Here is an 11,467-nt window from a genome sequence, read left to right on the forward strand (position 1 = left end):
TTTGCCACCTGGCCTTAGCTCCCCAAATCTTATTATGCAGACCCCAGGTAACACTTCAGCTGAGCTAATTGGAACACTGATGACTACTTGCCTTAGACCCTCTAATCGACGTGCTTTACAAACCTACCACACTGGACAATGCTGCGAAAGCGGAGATCACAAGCTGGTCCAATCCCGTGGACAATAAATACCAAGTGATCTATTTGTGAAGGTTCCCCTGTGAAGAATATTTAAAAGAAACATCATTCCATATAATTTTCATGTATTCCAAAATCAAACATTCACAATAAATAAGTTATGAATGTAAGTCTTAGAGATGGAACTGTGTGCCCCCCAAATGTGTTTAATTTTTAACATCTATGATGCCAGTTATAGGCCCATGTGACTAGGTTGTCTTTGTTACGCCACTGAAGCAGTAGGATGAATCTTGAGCAAATCTCTTTTAAAAGAACTTTAAATGTTTTACATTGTAAAATCAATTAAAGAAGCAAGCCAACAGGAAGACGTGGGGCAAGAAAGAGAGGTGCCAACATGCATGATGGCCCCCAGGAGCACACGCTCAGTGCCCAGGGCCTTCCTCCAGCACCCACACAGAGAGTAAGTCTTCTTGGCACTTGGACTGTGGTCTCCTAAACCGTGAGAAAATACACTTCTGTTTGCTGAAGCAACCACTTGTGGTATTTCTGTTACAGCACCACTAGGTAACTTGGACATTGGGTCAAGTTAAAAAAATTAAGCATAATTTAAAGGGGGCAAAAAAGTCCTACATTTAACTATTACGAAAACAAAACAAAAAAACAGTGATTTTACGTAGAGCTTCTAATTTATCATAAAATAAATTTGTGGGGAAAATCAGCAGGTTGCTTAACTTTTTACTTTGGTAAACTGGTACAGAAATATTCCAGGGCTCTTACGCACATGCCAACATGGCCACCTTTGCTTTGCTATTCCCTCCACCTCTGTGTGCACGTACACCACACGCACACAGAACCTGCTCAGCTCTCTTCTGAGAGCCTGCAATGCTGCACTCACTACATTTTAAGAAGATTCTTATAATACCCCCCCAGGGGGACCCCACATACGCACATAAGAGGCTTGTTAAAATGCAGCCTCTAAATCATGGATGGAAATGCAAATTCTCTGTCGAGAGTCAAAGCCCTGCCGCATAGACTCGTGTGCCGCGTACGCTCCGAACCATTTGGGCAGAGCTGCACATCACTTCAGTCACATTATTGATTCAAGCCTTTAGTATGTTATTTCCCCCAAATATTTTCTTACATAACCACAGTCTGGTTATCTAATTGAAGAAATTTAACGTTGATTTAATATACCACTTTTAGCGATTGTCCCAAGAATCTCTGGTAGGTTTTTGAAGGCTCAGATTTTAAACTCATTCTTTTTACATTTCAGTAAATCTAATCTAAGACTTTGCCCCAGAAAACAAACCACCAAGTCACCTCCTCTGGCAGATAAAAGGAGTTTTACAGTCCAGATAAGAACATTATGAAAGCAACCATAAAAGACCTAGTTAGCAATGGATAGTCATCAAGGTCTTTTAGTGGTGTTTAAAGTGCACGTTTAAAGTCGGTTGTGAAAGAATGTTTATCGTCGACAGAATATATTAACTGTGTATGAGTTGGGGGGAAGCTGCTTACAAGAGTTTCTCATTTAAAAACAAAGCATGAAGATGAGAAGAAAATGTTTTGAGAATGATGGTGGCACCGACCTGAAAACCCGACGCCTCGCGGGTCACCGGGAATGCGTTCTAGTCTGTCCCCAAAGCCGCACTCCTTGGGGTTAGCATGAACTCAACCCCTCTGGATTTAAGGAACCCCTAACCCAGTGGCTCTCAACCTCCTAATGTTTCTCATGTTGTGCTGACCCACCCCCCAACCATAAAATTATTTCCGTTGCTTACCTCATAACCGTAATTTTGCTATTCTTATGAACCGGCGGGCGACTCCTGTGAAAGGGTCGTTCAACCCCCAAAGGGGTCTCAACCCACACATTGTGAACTGCTGCCCTAATCAGCCCCACCAAACTGGACCCAAGCCCACAAGCCCACCCTATGCGCTTAACCCAATAAGAAGACACTTGCATCTGCTGAGATTCCTGATGGATGAGGTAACGCTACTCTTTACTCAGAATTAACCCATTTAACTAAAGGTCACAGCTAAATCCACGTCCAGTAAAATTATTTTGGAAACTCAAACCATCCAAGGGCAGAGATGGTCACAATTTAAGACATAAACAAGCCACAAGTACACTGGAACATTCAGATAAAAACAAGGGAACAACATTACCACAATGAATGTCAACAGAAATGTTCTCAAGCCCTCTCTTCACTGTTCTTGGTCGGCCCTGCTCGGTGGGTGTTGGGCCCCATTCATCAGCCCCTGGCGCTGGCTGGTAATGCACCATGAGCTTAAATGGAAAAGATGAGAGTAAGAAAGAAACCCAAGGTTAAGTGTCTTTCAAAACATAATATAGATGAGTCTCAACTAGAGTCTTGGTATGCAATTCACAGCCTGAAAGGAGAATCCTGAAACTGCACCAGGTGAACCTGTCTCCCAACAACCTGTCTTCCAGGGCCTACACCTGGAAGATAGGCCACATCATAGCTCAGTGACTGTCTTAATCCGTACTGGCTCAATTTTCTGTAAAGAAAAGGTCTTCTGTACAGGCTGAATGAGGGACATAATGATAGGCCCTCCTAGTGTGAATCCCACTGCCTTCAAGTTGACTCTGACTCAGAATATAAAAATTTGTCAAGAGAGTCAAAGTCAGAAATTCACTGCCATTAAGTCAATTCTGATTCACAGCGGCCCCATAGGGCAGGGCTGAACTGCCCCTGTGAATCTCTGAAATTGTAACTGTTTATGGGAATAGAGTCCCACCTTCTCTGGAGGCTAGTGGTCTTGGACTGCTGACCTTAAAGTTAGCAGCCCCATTCATAACTGTATGCCTTGGGGGCTCCTTGTGTCAACTTTCCCAAGTAGAATCCCTAGAAAAAAAGGAACTGTTTTCCTCAAGACTTGTATCTGGCTGGGTCACTCTGGTTCAAACCCCAGCTGAAAATCTACCTTTCTCGGGAGTACATAAGAGTTTAATTTCGGAGCACCTTGTTTGCCAGAAGGCTACGGGTGACAGTAAACCACAAAACCTGAGCTCGCTGCCCTCGAGTCAATGCTGGCTCAGTGACCCCCTGTGGGTTTCCGAGACTGTAGCGGTTTATGGGAGTAGGAGGCAGGTCTTTCTCCCGTGGAGCTGCTGGTTTTGAACACATAATCACTATACCACCCGGCTCCTCACAGATGACAGGGACAGGCCAAAATCCTTTTGCAGAGTTCCCACATAGATTAAGTCTCGCAGGAATGAATTCCTGGAGATCATTCCGGGAACCTTGCCCTCAGGCAGAGTGCCTAGGAAAGTAGATGGCCTCCTCAAGCCCTCTGTCCGCTCAAGCACGGGCAGTCTCCCTATCGGGCTTGCCTGGTTGTGTCCTTGATGGAGAGCACAGTACTGGGGACCATACTAGGGTCTCATAGTCAGAATCATGCCCTACCGAGTGTGCCCTGACTGCTTTGGTTGGAAGGTCCTGGAACAATCTTGAGGCTCTTCTATCTACATCTAACATCATGAACATGTTCTAATCATGGCCCTGTTCCTGCTACGGTAGTCCTACTCAGAAGTGTGAATGTACTGATCTGCTACCAATCATACTTTAAAAAAAAAACTTTTGTTGGGGGCTCTTACATCTCTCATCACAATCCATACATTCATCCAGTGTGTCAAGCACATTTGCATATATGCCGCCATCGTCATTTTCAAAGCATTCTCTTCCCACTTGAGCCCTATCAGCTCCCCATTTCCCCCCTCCTTCCCCCGCAATCATAAATTGATGACAGGGTTGTTTCCTGCGTTATTTAATAAACATCCTGTGACTCCCCTGAACACTAGGAAGACCTTGTGCTAATGGCGTCCCCTCATCCGGATGACGTGTAGGTGTCTTGGTCCTTTGAAGTCTTAATAACAGATCTCTTTTGTGTCCTTCAGCAGAAGGACCTCAGGCAGAATCATAAGGTCAGTGGTTGGAGGCCAGGAGCCTCTCTGTGAGAGACCGTGAGCTGAGACAGACGGTGCTACAGGGACACCGAGTCAGAGGTGACTGAATGATAGCTAGTTGACCCCAGGCACACTGAATCCGAACAGACAGCTTAGCAAGAGCCCCAGGCAGTTCTTCCTGGAACCAGAGTGAGCTAGTTTGAAGCCCTGGCTTTCATTAATAATGCACTTATCTTTTGATTATATTCACTTTACCTTTGGATTGTGTAAAATAATAATTTCTCTGTTGGGAGACTCTAGTTTCTTTTTCCATTCGTCCAGAGTTACAGCAAGCATGTAAGTTTCCTGAAAACAAAACACAGTGCATTAATTTCTTGAATAGTTTTTCTATTATAACTGAATTTATTCATGAGAATCCTGCTAGATGAACCAGGATTTCAGGAAGAATACCCTACTCCAATTTGAGGAAAGCAAATTTCAGACAGTTTTCAGAGCAAGAAAATGTATAAGTCAAAAAGATCAATCCTGTGGCCTTGGGTTAAATAGCAACCACAATTACTACTGGGGAAAAGACATCATTTCTGTGTACTTTAAAATCTGAAAACGACTGTGGAAACTCAGCACTTGGTCGAGTGTACTTGGCTGTATTTCTACCCTAGCAACCACGGGCTGAGAAAACTAGCCCTATTTTGAGAAGGATCTCCATTGTTCCGAGAGAGAAATGTTTTCAAATACACATTCTCCAGGCTGAATAATGTGCCCCGCAATAACCCTCCTCTACGGAGCAACATGAAAGGAGCTACCATCATAGATGAATCATTCCTGTCTGGCTATTCCTGGTCCTGGGGGTTGTCTGTCCGATCAGAGCAATCAGGTTCTATAGCCCACCCACAGAGAAATGTAGCAACCTCTCTGTTGACACCTCTTGGGACACCTTACCACCCCTGGGGAGGGCTCAGGGGACTTAAGGGTCAACTAGCACTAGCTCAAGATGGTGACTTCTTCATTATGTTACCCACTCATGATATTACCCATTGCCAATAGACTATGCTAGCTGTATGGGGTGCATGCCTGATGAAAGATCTGTAAGCCCCATTATATATCCCCATTGGAAAATACATTCACTCTCTGTCCTGACACGGGACAAGGAGACCCTGTGCCCCACTATCTGTGTGTTTTTATTTTCCACAATCGCAGAGTTACTCCTGAGGACTTGTTTGAGTGTCGGGGACCCCTGTACTCCAACAAACGACTTTACCCTAAAATAAATTTTATCCTAAAAATGACTACCCCACCCCGGAAAAAGAAATGCTATTGATTGTGATATAAGTCAAACAAAACCCTTTCAGAAAATTTCACAAATCACAAGTGGAAGAAAATATTAAATAAGGACAGAAAAAAAAGCAAGTCCAAAGATAGGCTTCACTTTGCAAGGCGACCCCTTACCTCCAAGACTTGGCTGAAGCTCTCCGTGTAGGGCACGTATTTATTGTCTTTGTCTCCCTTATAAAACCAGGTGCACCGTCGGACTTCTGTTGCTAACTCATCCCAGTATATGGCGTACCGCATCCTCTCCCCCAAGTGAACATCGTATCTGCCCCCATCCGTAGGGACAACTCGCCCATTACAATCTTTACCTATCAAAAATTGGGAAGAGGTAAAGAAGTATTTGAACAAAATTCCTTTTAAGGTAAACATTAAATAATATGAAATTTCATTGATATCTTTTTTCACTAACTACATTACAAACTGCAAAAAGCATTCTTGGGTTTAATGAAACATTCAACGTATTACCAAAACACTGCTTCATTTTTCTTCCAAGGAGAAGTAGCAATATCTCTTAAGGGTGGGGGAAGGGGGAGAGAAAGACCTTTCTTGATTTTTTTTTAAAGTTTGATGGACTAAAAGATAAATTTATAATCATCACGGCATTTAGGGGTAAATAGCACTTTTCAAAAGAAACAATCAACAAGAGAATTCATTCTTCTATGATCCAGTATCCCTCCCCATACACAGCCTTTATAAATAAAAACTATGTCTGAAATATAAGTTAAAACATAAGAAGTATTATTGGGTAGATAAATGTATGCACAAATTATACAAGGTACTGTTTGCAAAAATAGAGAACCAGGTTGAAGATTACTTAGCTGGAAAAACTATCTAGAATCTAAACCATGTACTCGTATGCCTGATGAGGACAATTACATTACAGTTTGAGAGAGGTGATAGTAAGTCTTTGTTTGAAAGTCATCACTTCCCCCTACCAGAGCCATAGGCCTCTTCCAGCTGCTGTGAGTCGTCAGAGTTGAAAGGAACCCAGGTTTCCTTCGAATCGATGATTTTACAGTAAAACCAATGAGGAGAAACCGGTTCGTACAAACTGGCAGCATCCATGTCTATGAGCTCAAAAGAACTGCATGAGTTTGGTGATGGAGACGGGTCTGACTGGGACAACTGTTCCTGGTGTGACCCCACTGATGACATGGCTTCTCTGAAAGACACGGTCGAAGAAAAGCTGGGGGGGGGGGGATTTCCCACCCATTAAAAGTTGACACATACTAAACAGTTTAAGAGGACGCGTGAGGGGAACCAACCTAAGGGCTACACAATTTAAAATAAAATATAACAAATTGGAAGCTTGGTTGTTGAGAGGATGTAAAAGATTTCTTGCCAGATCGACCACTTGGCACTGGGCATGCATGGTTTTAGTCAATGCTGCACAACAAAACCAGACTTACAAGTGACACACAATCAAAACGTGGTTGCATACATTTTATCCCAATCTCCCATCTACACTTCGTGTCAAACGTCCTCCAGCCAACTCAGTGTGGCGCTTCCAGGCAACACGGAGGAAGGGTTAGGTCTGCCACTTCCATCATGACATAGTTAAGTCACTACTGGAATCTTAATGGAAAATATGTGTCCCTTACAAGTCGGATTCTCGAATGACCCCTCACGTGTACTTAAATTAAGCTTCCTTAGCTCTCTAGGGACTAGGGTACAAATAATTCTGAACACGGGAAATCGTGGACTCACTCAGGGCCCTCACAGGCCTACATCCCCCAAAGGCGTGTTTTCCTCTCTTCCTTCAGCACGGGCACGTCCAGACGTCCAAAGTGGATTCGGAAGCTTCTGCGGGGAGCGAGCGGGCCAGCGGCAGCTCAGCTCGAGCACAGCGGGGCGGAAACACAGCACCTGCCCCGGCCCTGACCAAACCTCTCCACAGGGCACCCCGTTTCCGAGCCAAGTTCACCTGGGCCGTCGAGCCGCGTTCCTACCCCGCCCCCCAAAGCTTCCACCGCCCACCTCTGGGGCCTCGGGGTTCGCGGCGGGTCTCAGCCTCCCCCACCTCCCGCGGGAACAAGCTCACCCCGGAGCGTCTTAGGGTGCGCTGCCCCCGGGCCCCGCGGCCACCGCAGCCTCCGGCTCCCCTCCCGGCGGGGGGCCTCCCGCAGCGCCCGCGCCCGCGCCCGCACGCCCCGGGGTCCGCGGCCCTGCGCCGGCGGACGCACCAGCAGCACCGCGGCCGCTCCGTCGCTGGCGCGCGCGCGCTCCGGGGCGCGTGGCCCGCGGGGCGGAGTCTGAGGGCCACCCTGCTCCCAGCGGGGCTGCCGGGCGCAAAGGCGAGGCGGCCGGGCGCGGCGGAACGGGGACCGGCGGGGCGGGGGCAGCAGCCGCGGGGGAGCGGCTGAAGTGTCGCGAGACGAGGAGGGAGTCACGCGAGATGTGGCTCCTCCCCGCGGGCAGGAGACCGAGTGCTCGGGCGCCCGGGCTCGTTAAGAGGCAAGGCTGGCTGCGCGTTCAGACCCAGGATAGAGCGAAGGGCCCGGGTGCGCGTCCTGCTGACTCCGGGTCAGGAGCTGCCTTCCCCCGGTCGCTGCGAGTCCGTAGCGTTGAGGTTTTTGAGGTGTTAGGAGCATTTCGAATTTCGGTAGAAGAAGGTTCGGGAACAACAGGTCGCCTGCACGCTGGCTAACCTTATCGATGGCTCAGGAACCCACGGGAGACAGACAGCAGGTGAGACCTAGAAGGCAGGGTGACGAGCGGAGAACCTCTCCCTTTGGCAGGTGCAAGGTTAAAGGAACGGAAACCAGAATGAAGGACTCTTCCATCTAGGGCCGAGTGTTGGGTGCACTTAGACTGAGGCAGGGCTGAAAAGCTGCTCAAGGGACTTGTCCAAACAAAGCTGACATCGCCGAGGTGAACGTTTACATGCGTCTTTCATGCCCAGCTCTCCCCAGGGCTTCGTTTTCTTTGAGTGCTTAATAGATCATTTCCTGCTTTCTAGATAGATTATAGGGCAAGGATTCTGGGGGTGTTTTCCAGTTTTATTCCTTTCCAAAGAATAAGGAAAGTGAAAGAAAAATTTTGCAGCACACTAATTCGATACATATGTAAGTGGATACATGTCACACGTATATGGATACAAATTTACTTATACCTTCCCCTCACGTGTGTAAAACCCAAGGCGTTTCTGAGAACCCTGGATGCACAGTGGGTACACGCTTGACTGCCAACCCACCAACCAATCAGAAAGCGGTGGGGACCCAATGGGACAGTTCCATGTGTCCTACTGCTCTGCTGAGTCGGATTCCACCTAATGCCAGTGGGTTTGGGACTAAATCGCTTTTATGTTTCTATGGAAAAGTAGAGGAAAGCCGAGATTGTGTCCCAGTCTCAATATTGATCCTGTGAATTAATTAGCTCATTCAGCAGCACTGTGGGTAATCACGGCTGCTGGCCATAGGTCGGATTCAGACCCACAATGCCTCTGCTGCGCTCATAGATTCCCAGACCCTGGAGTGTTCTATCAGAATTGGTTGGATGGCAGCGAGGGAAATATTTACTGCGCTCTTGCAAGGATCTCAATTAATCCTCACGGCACCTGGAACTACTGTCCTTCTTAAAAGTAAAATGACTCACCAAAAGTCACCCAAAAAACAAGTGAAACAATTACAAACCCAGACTGATACCTGAGCCTACACCTAAAGAACTTCCTACAACCTGGTCAATTAAGTGGCAGAACTGAACTTTGGGGGTGGTTCTCCATCTCCAAATACCATGTGTCTTTTATACCAGTTGTCCTCAAAACTTAGTGGCTTCAGAACCATTCACTCTTAATTACCGAGGTCTCTAAAGGATATTCCTAGGGCATTTGTGGGGAACCAGCCCCCACAATCCAATGGGCCCAAGGGGCGGGTATGTAACTGAGGAGTAAATTAAAGAGACATCAGACAAGATAAAGCATGCAAATGCTCACCTCCAAAGATGCCAGGACTTCAGGAGCCAGGTCTACAGAGAGAGAATATATTTCCAACCAAGGCTTAAATATACTCGGAGGCACGCAAGCCCCCCTAATTACAGGTAACCGCATACATAGCAGAGTGTGCTGCATGTATCCTAACCCTCAAGAAGCCTGGGTACATTGCAGGAGTACCACCACCAGAGCCGAGGCAGGTAGGGGGAGTGGCTGTCCTCAGTCTAGAAAGCAATAGCACACGTCTGCTCCTATAGAGAAGCAATCAGCCCTGTGCTTGTAAGGCAGCACTATTATGAGAGGATATAGTGGGGAACATATGAGAATGGAGCTAGGACTCATCTACAACTCAGAAGGGTGAAGGCCTCCCTCCACCCTAGAAACCCAGCCCGCCAGGCTTCATAAAATATGAGAATAAAGGATTCATCTGTATACACTCTTCCTGTTCTCTGCTTCTCACAGCACTCAACTAGGAACCTAAAGGTGGGTGGTGGAAACCCGCGGAGTGGTGCCGGAGAAGAAAGGAATGTGCTACCATAAAGGTGATACAGTTCCACTCTAGGATGAGAAGGCCTGGTGGAGTCATGGTTACGCACCGGGCTGCTAACTGTGAGGTCAGCAGGTTGAAATCACCAGCCAGTCCTCAGAGGAAAGACCGGGCTTTCTATTCCCATGGAGTTCCAGCCTGCAAAACTCACAGGCCATTCTTTCCTGTTCCGTAGCGCCACTCTAGGTCGGCATCAACTCAGTGGCAGTGAGACTGGTTAACAAGTGGAGCCACAATGAGTCAACCGACTACATGGTTGATGGAATAGGTTGGGTATGTTTATCGTTACTTACCTTATTTGAAGCTAAAACTGAGAATGTATTTCTTAAAAACAAAACCATGTAAACCACTATTTTTTTGAAAAATACATTTTCAAAACAAAATTGGAGAAAATGTTTAGTGAAAATAGCATTGCCAAAAAAATTTTAAAATAGCATTGCCTTACATGTTTGTAGAATTTAAATGCCTGCCTTAATCTAAAACCACTGGATTTTTATATCTGCTTCAGCAATGTTACAATTGCTGTTTTATTATTATTTTTACAATTGTTTTCATTGAAATAGGTGGAGAGAATCCAGCCTCACCATGTAGAAGGGAAAGCATTTTAATAGCCTTCCAGGCAATTGTATATATTGTCTCGACACTGTCTCACATTCAGCAATGGTGTCTAACAGCAAGGCGACTGCACCTCCCGGCATCCCTACCATGCCTTTCTCCTGCTGGGCTGTTGGTAGTTCCAACCTCCATTCCGGTAGCAGCCAAGCACTTGACCATTGCACTACCAGGATCCTTCAACAAAGGGTAGTTTCCTAAAAGTGAGTTGCAATATGGAATTTGAAAACAAATCAACAAACTTTTTGTACTGATTCTTAAAAATCTGTTGGTTTATAAATATTTTACCCATGGTCATTTGGAAAAACCTGTTAACTGAGCTATGCCGACTGTCCACATGCTGACACATTTCATTATACAATATTTAAAATCACATTCATTTTCTTAAAAGTCATTCCTAATCTCAGTTAAAAAGTATTTCAGTCTTGGCAAGCTGTTGAGATGGACTGCCGCAAGGGCCGCAGCAATGAGCTCAAACTTGGTGAGGATGGCGGGGGCCGGGCAGTGTTTTCGTCCGTTACTCCCAGGGTCACTGTAACGAGGAACTGATTTGCTGACAGCAACCATAACAACGCGGTCAGACTCACGCACAGCCAAAATTCTACTTCTCTCGAAAGGTACAATTTTACATTGGCAACAAGAACCGTCAGTTGTTTCCCTTGAAGGGACAAGCTTCCTTTCTTTTTCAGAGGTCTGCTAATAATCAGTTTCTCAGTCATACTAACGAAGAAGAATGGATGGTGTCTCACGAAGAAGCTGCCAGTTCAGTTTGCAATTCAGATTTGCCCCAATGCCTTTTCCTCAAGAGACAGCCATTGTGCTTGAGTGTGCACAAGTGTTGATTCATAGAACCCTTTGGTCACAGAAAATATGAAGATGTGAGCTGAGGGTTAGGAGTTAATAAGATCAATCATTTTTACTGCTTCATCAAGGATATGCTTACATGAAAAACGACACTTTTATTGCAGGTGACTGGCAGTGATGAA

General features: G+C 46.0%; 1 protein-coding gene and 1 long non-coding RNA gene across 8 annotated transcripts in view; one reads left to right on the forward strand and one right to left on the reverse strand.

Moving 5' to 3' along the window:
- Positions 1-7,546, reverse strand: part of DDHD2 (DDHD domain containing 2) — a 35,677-nt gene extending 28,131 nt beyond the window's left edge. Inside the window, exons 1-7 of one of the 7 annotated variants that reach the window (XM_075556677.1) lie at positions 7,436-7,546; positions 7,102-7,197; positions 6,330-6,556; positions 5,512-5,702; positions 4,321-4,410; positions 2,304-2,424; positions 128-217 (exon numbers count right to left, since the gene is read on the reverse strand). In XM_075556677.1, coding sequence (XP_075412792.1) covers positions 128-217; positions 2,304-2,424; positions 4,321-4,410; positions 5,512-5,702; positions 6,330-6,549 — 712 coding nt within the window. In that variant the 5' untranslated portion in view covers positions 6,550-6,556; positions 7,102-7,197; positions 7,436-7,546. The other 6 variants (XM_075556679.1, XM_075556681.1, XM_075556678.1 and 3 more) reach the window with 6 other exon arrangements.
- A 271-nt stretch (positions 7,547-7,817) lies between these two features.
- On the forward strand, positions 7,818-11,123 carry LOC142455096 (uncharacterized). Its single transcript, XR_012785742.1, has 3 exons — positions 7,818-8,082; positions 10,045-10,142; positions 10,433-11,123. It is a non-coding gene; the product is annotated as an uncharacterized LOC142455096 (long non-coding RNA).
- The last annotated feature ends 344 nt before the right edge of the window (positions 11,124-11,467 follow it).

The sequence above is a fragment of the Tenrec ecaudatus genome, chromosome 8, assembly GCF_050624435.1.
Source record: "Tenrec ecaudatus isolate mTenEca1 chromosome 8, mTenEca1.hap1, whole genome shotgun sequence".
Classification (NCBI taxonomy): Eukaryota; Metazoa; Chordata; class Mammalia; order Afrosoricida; family Tenrecidae; genus Tenrec; species Tenrec ecaudatus.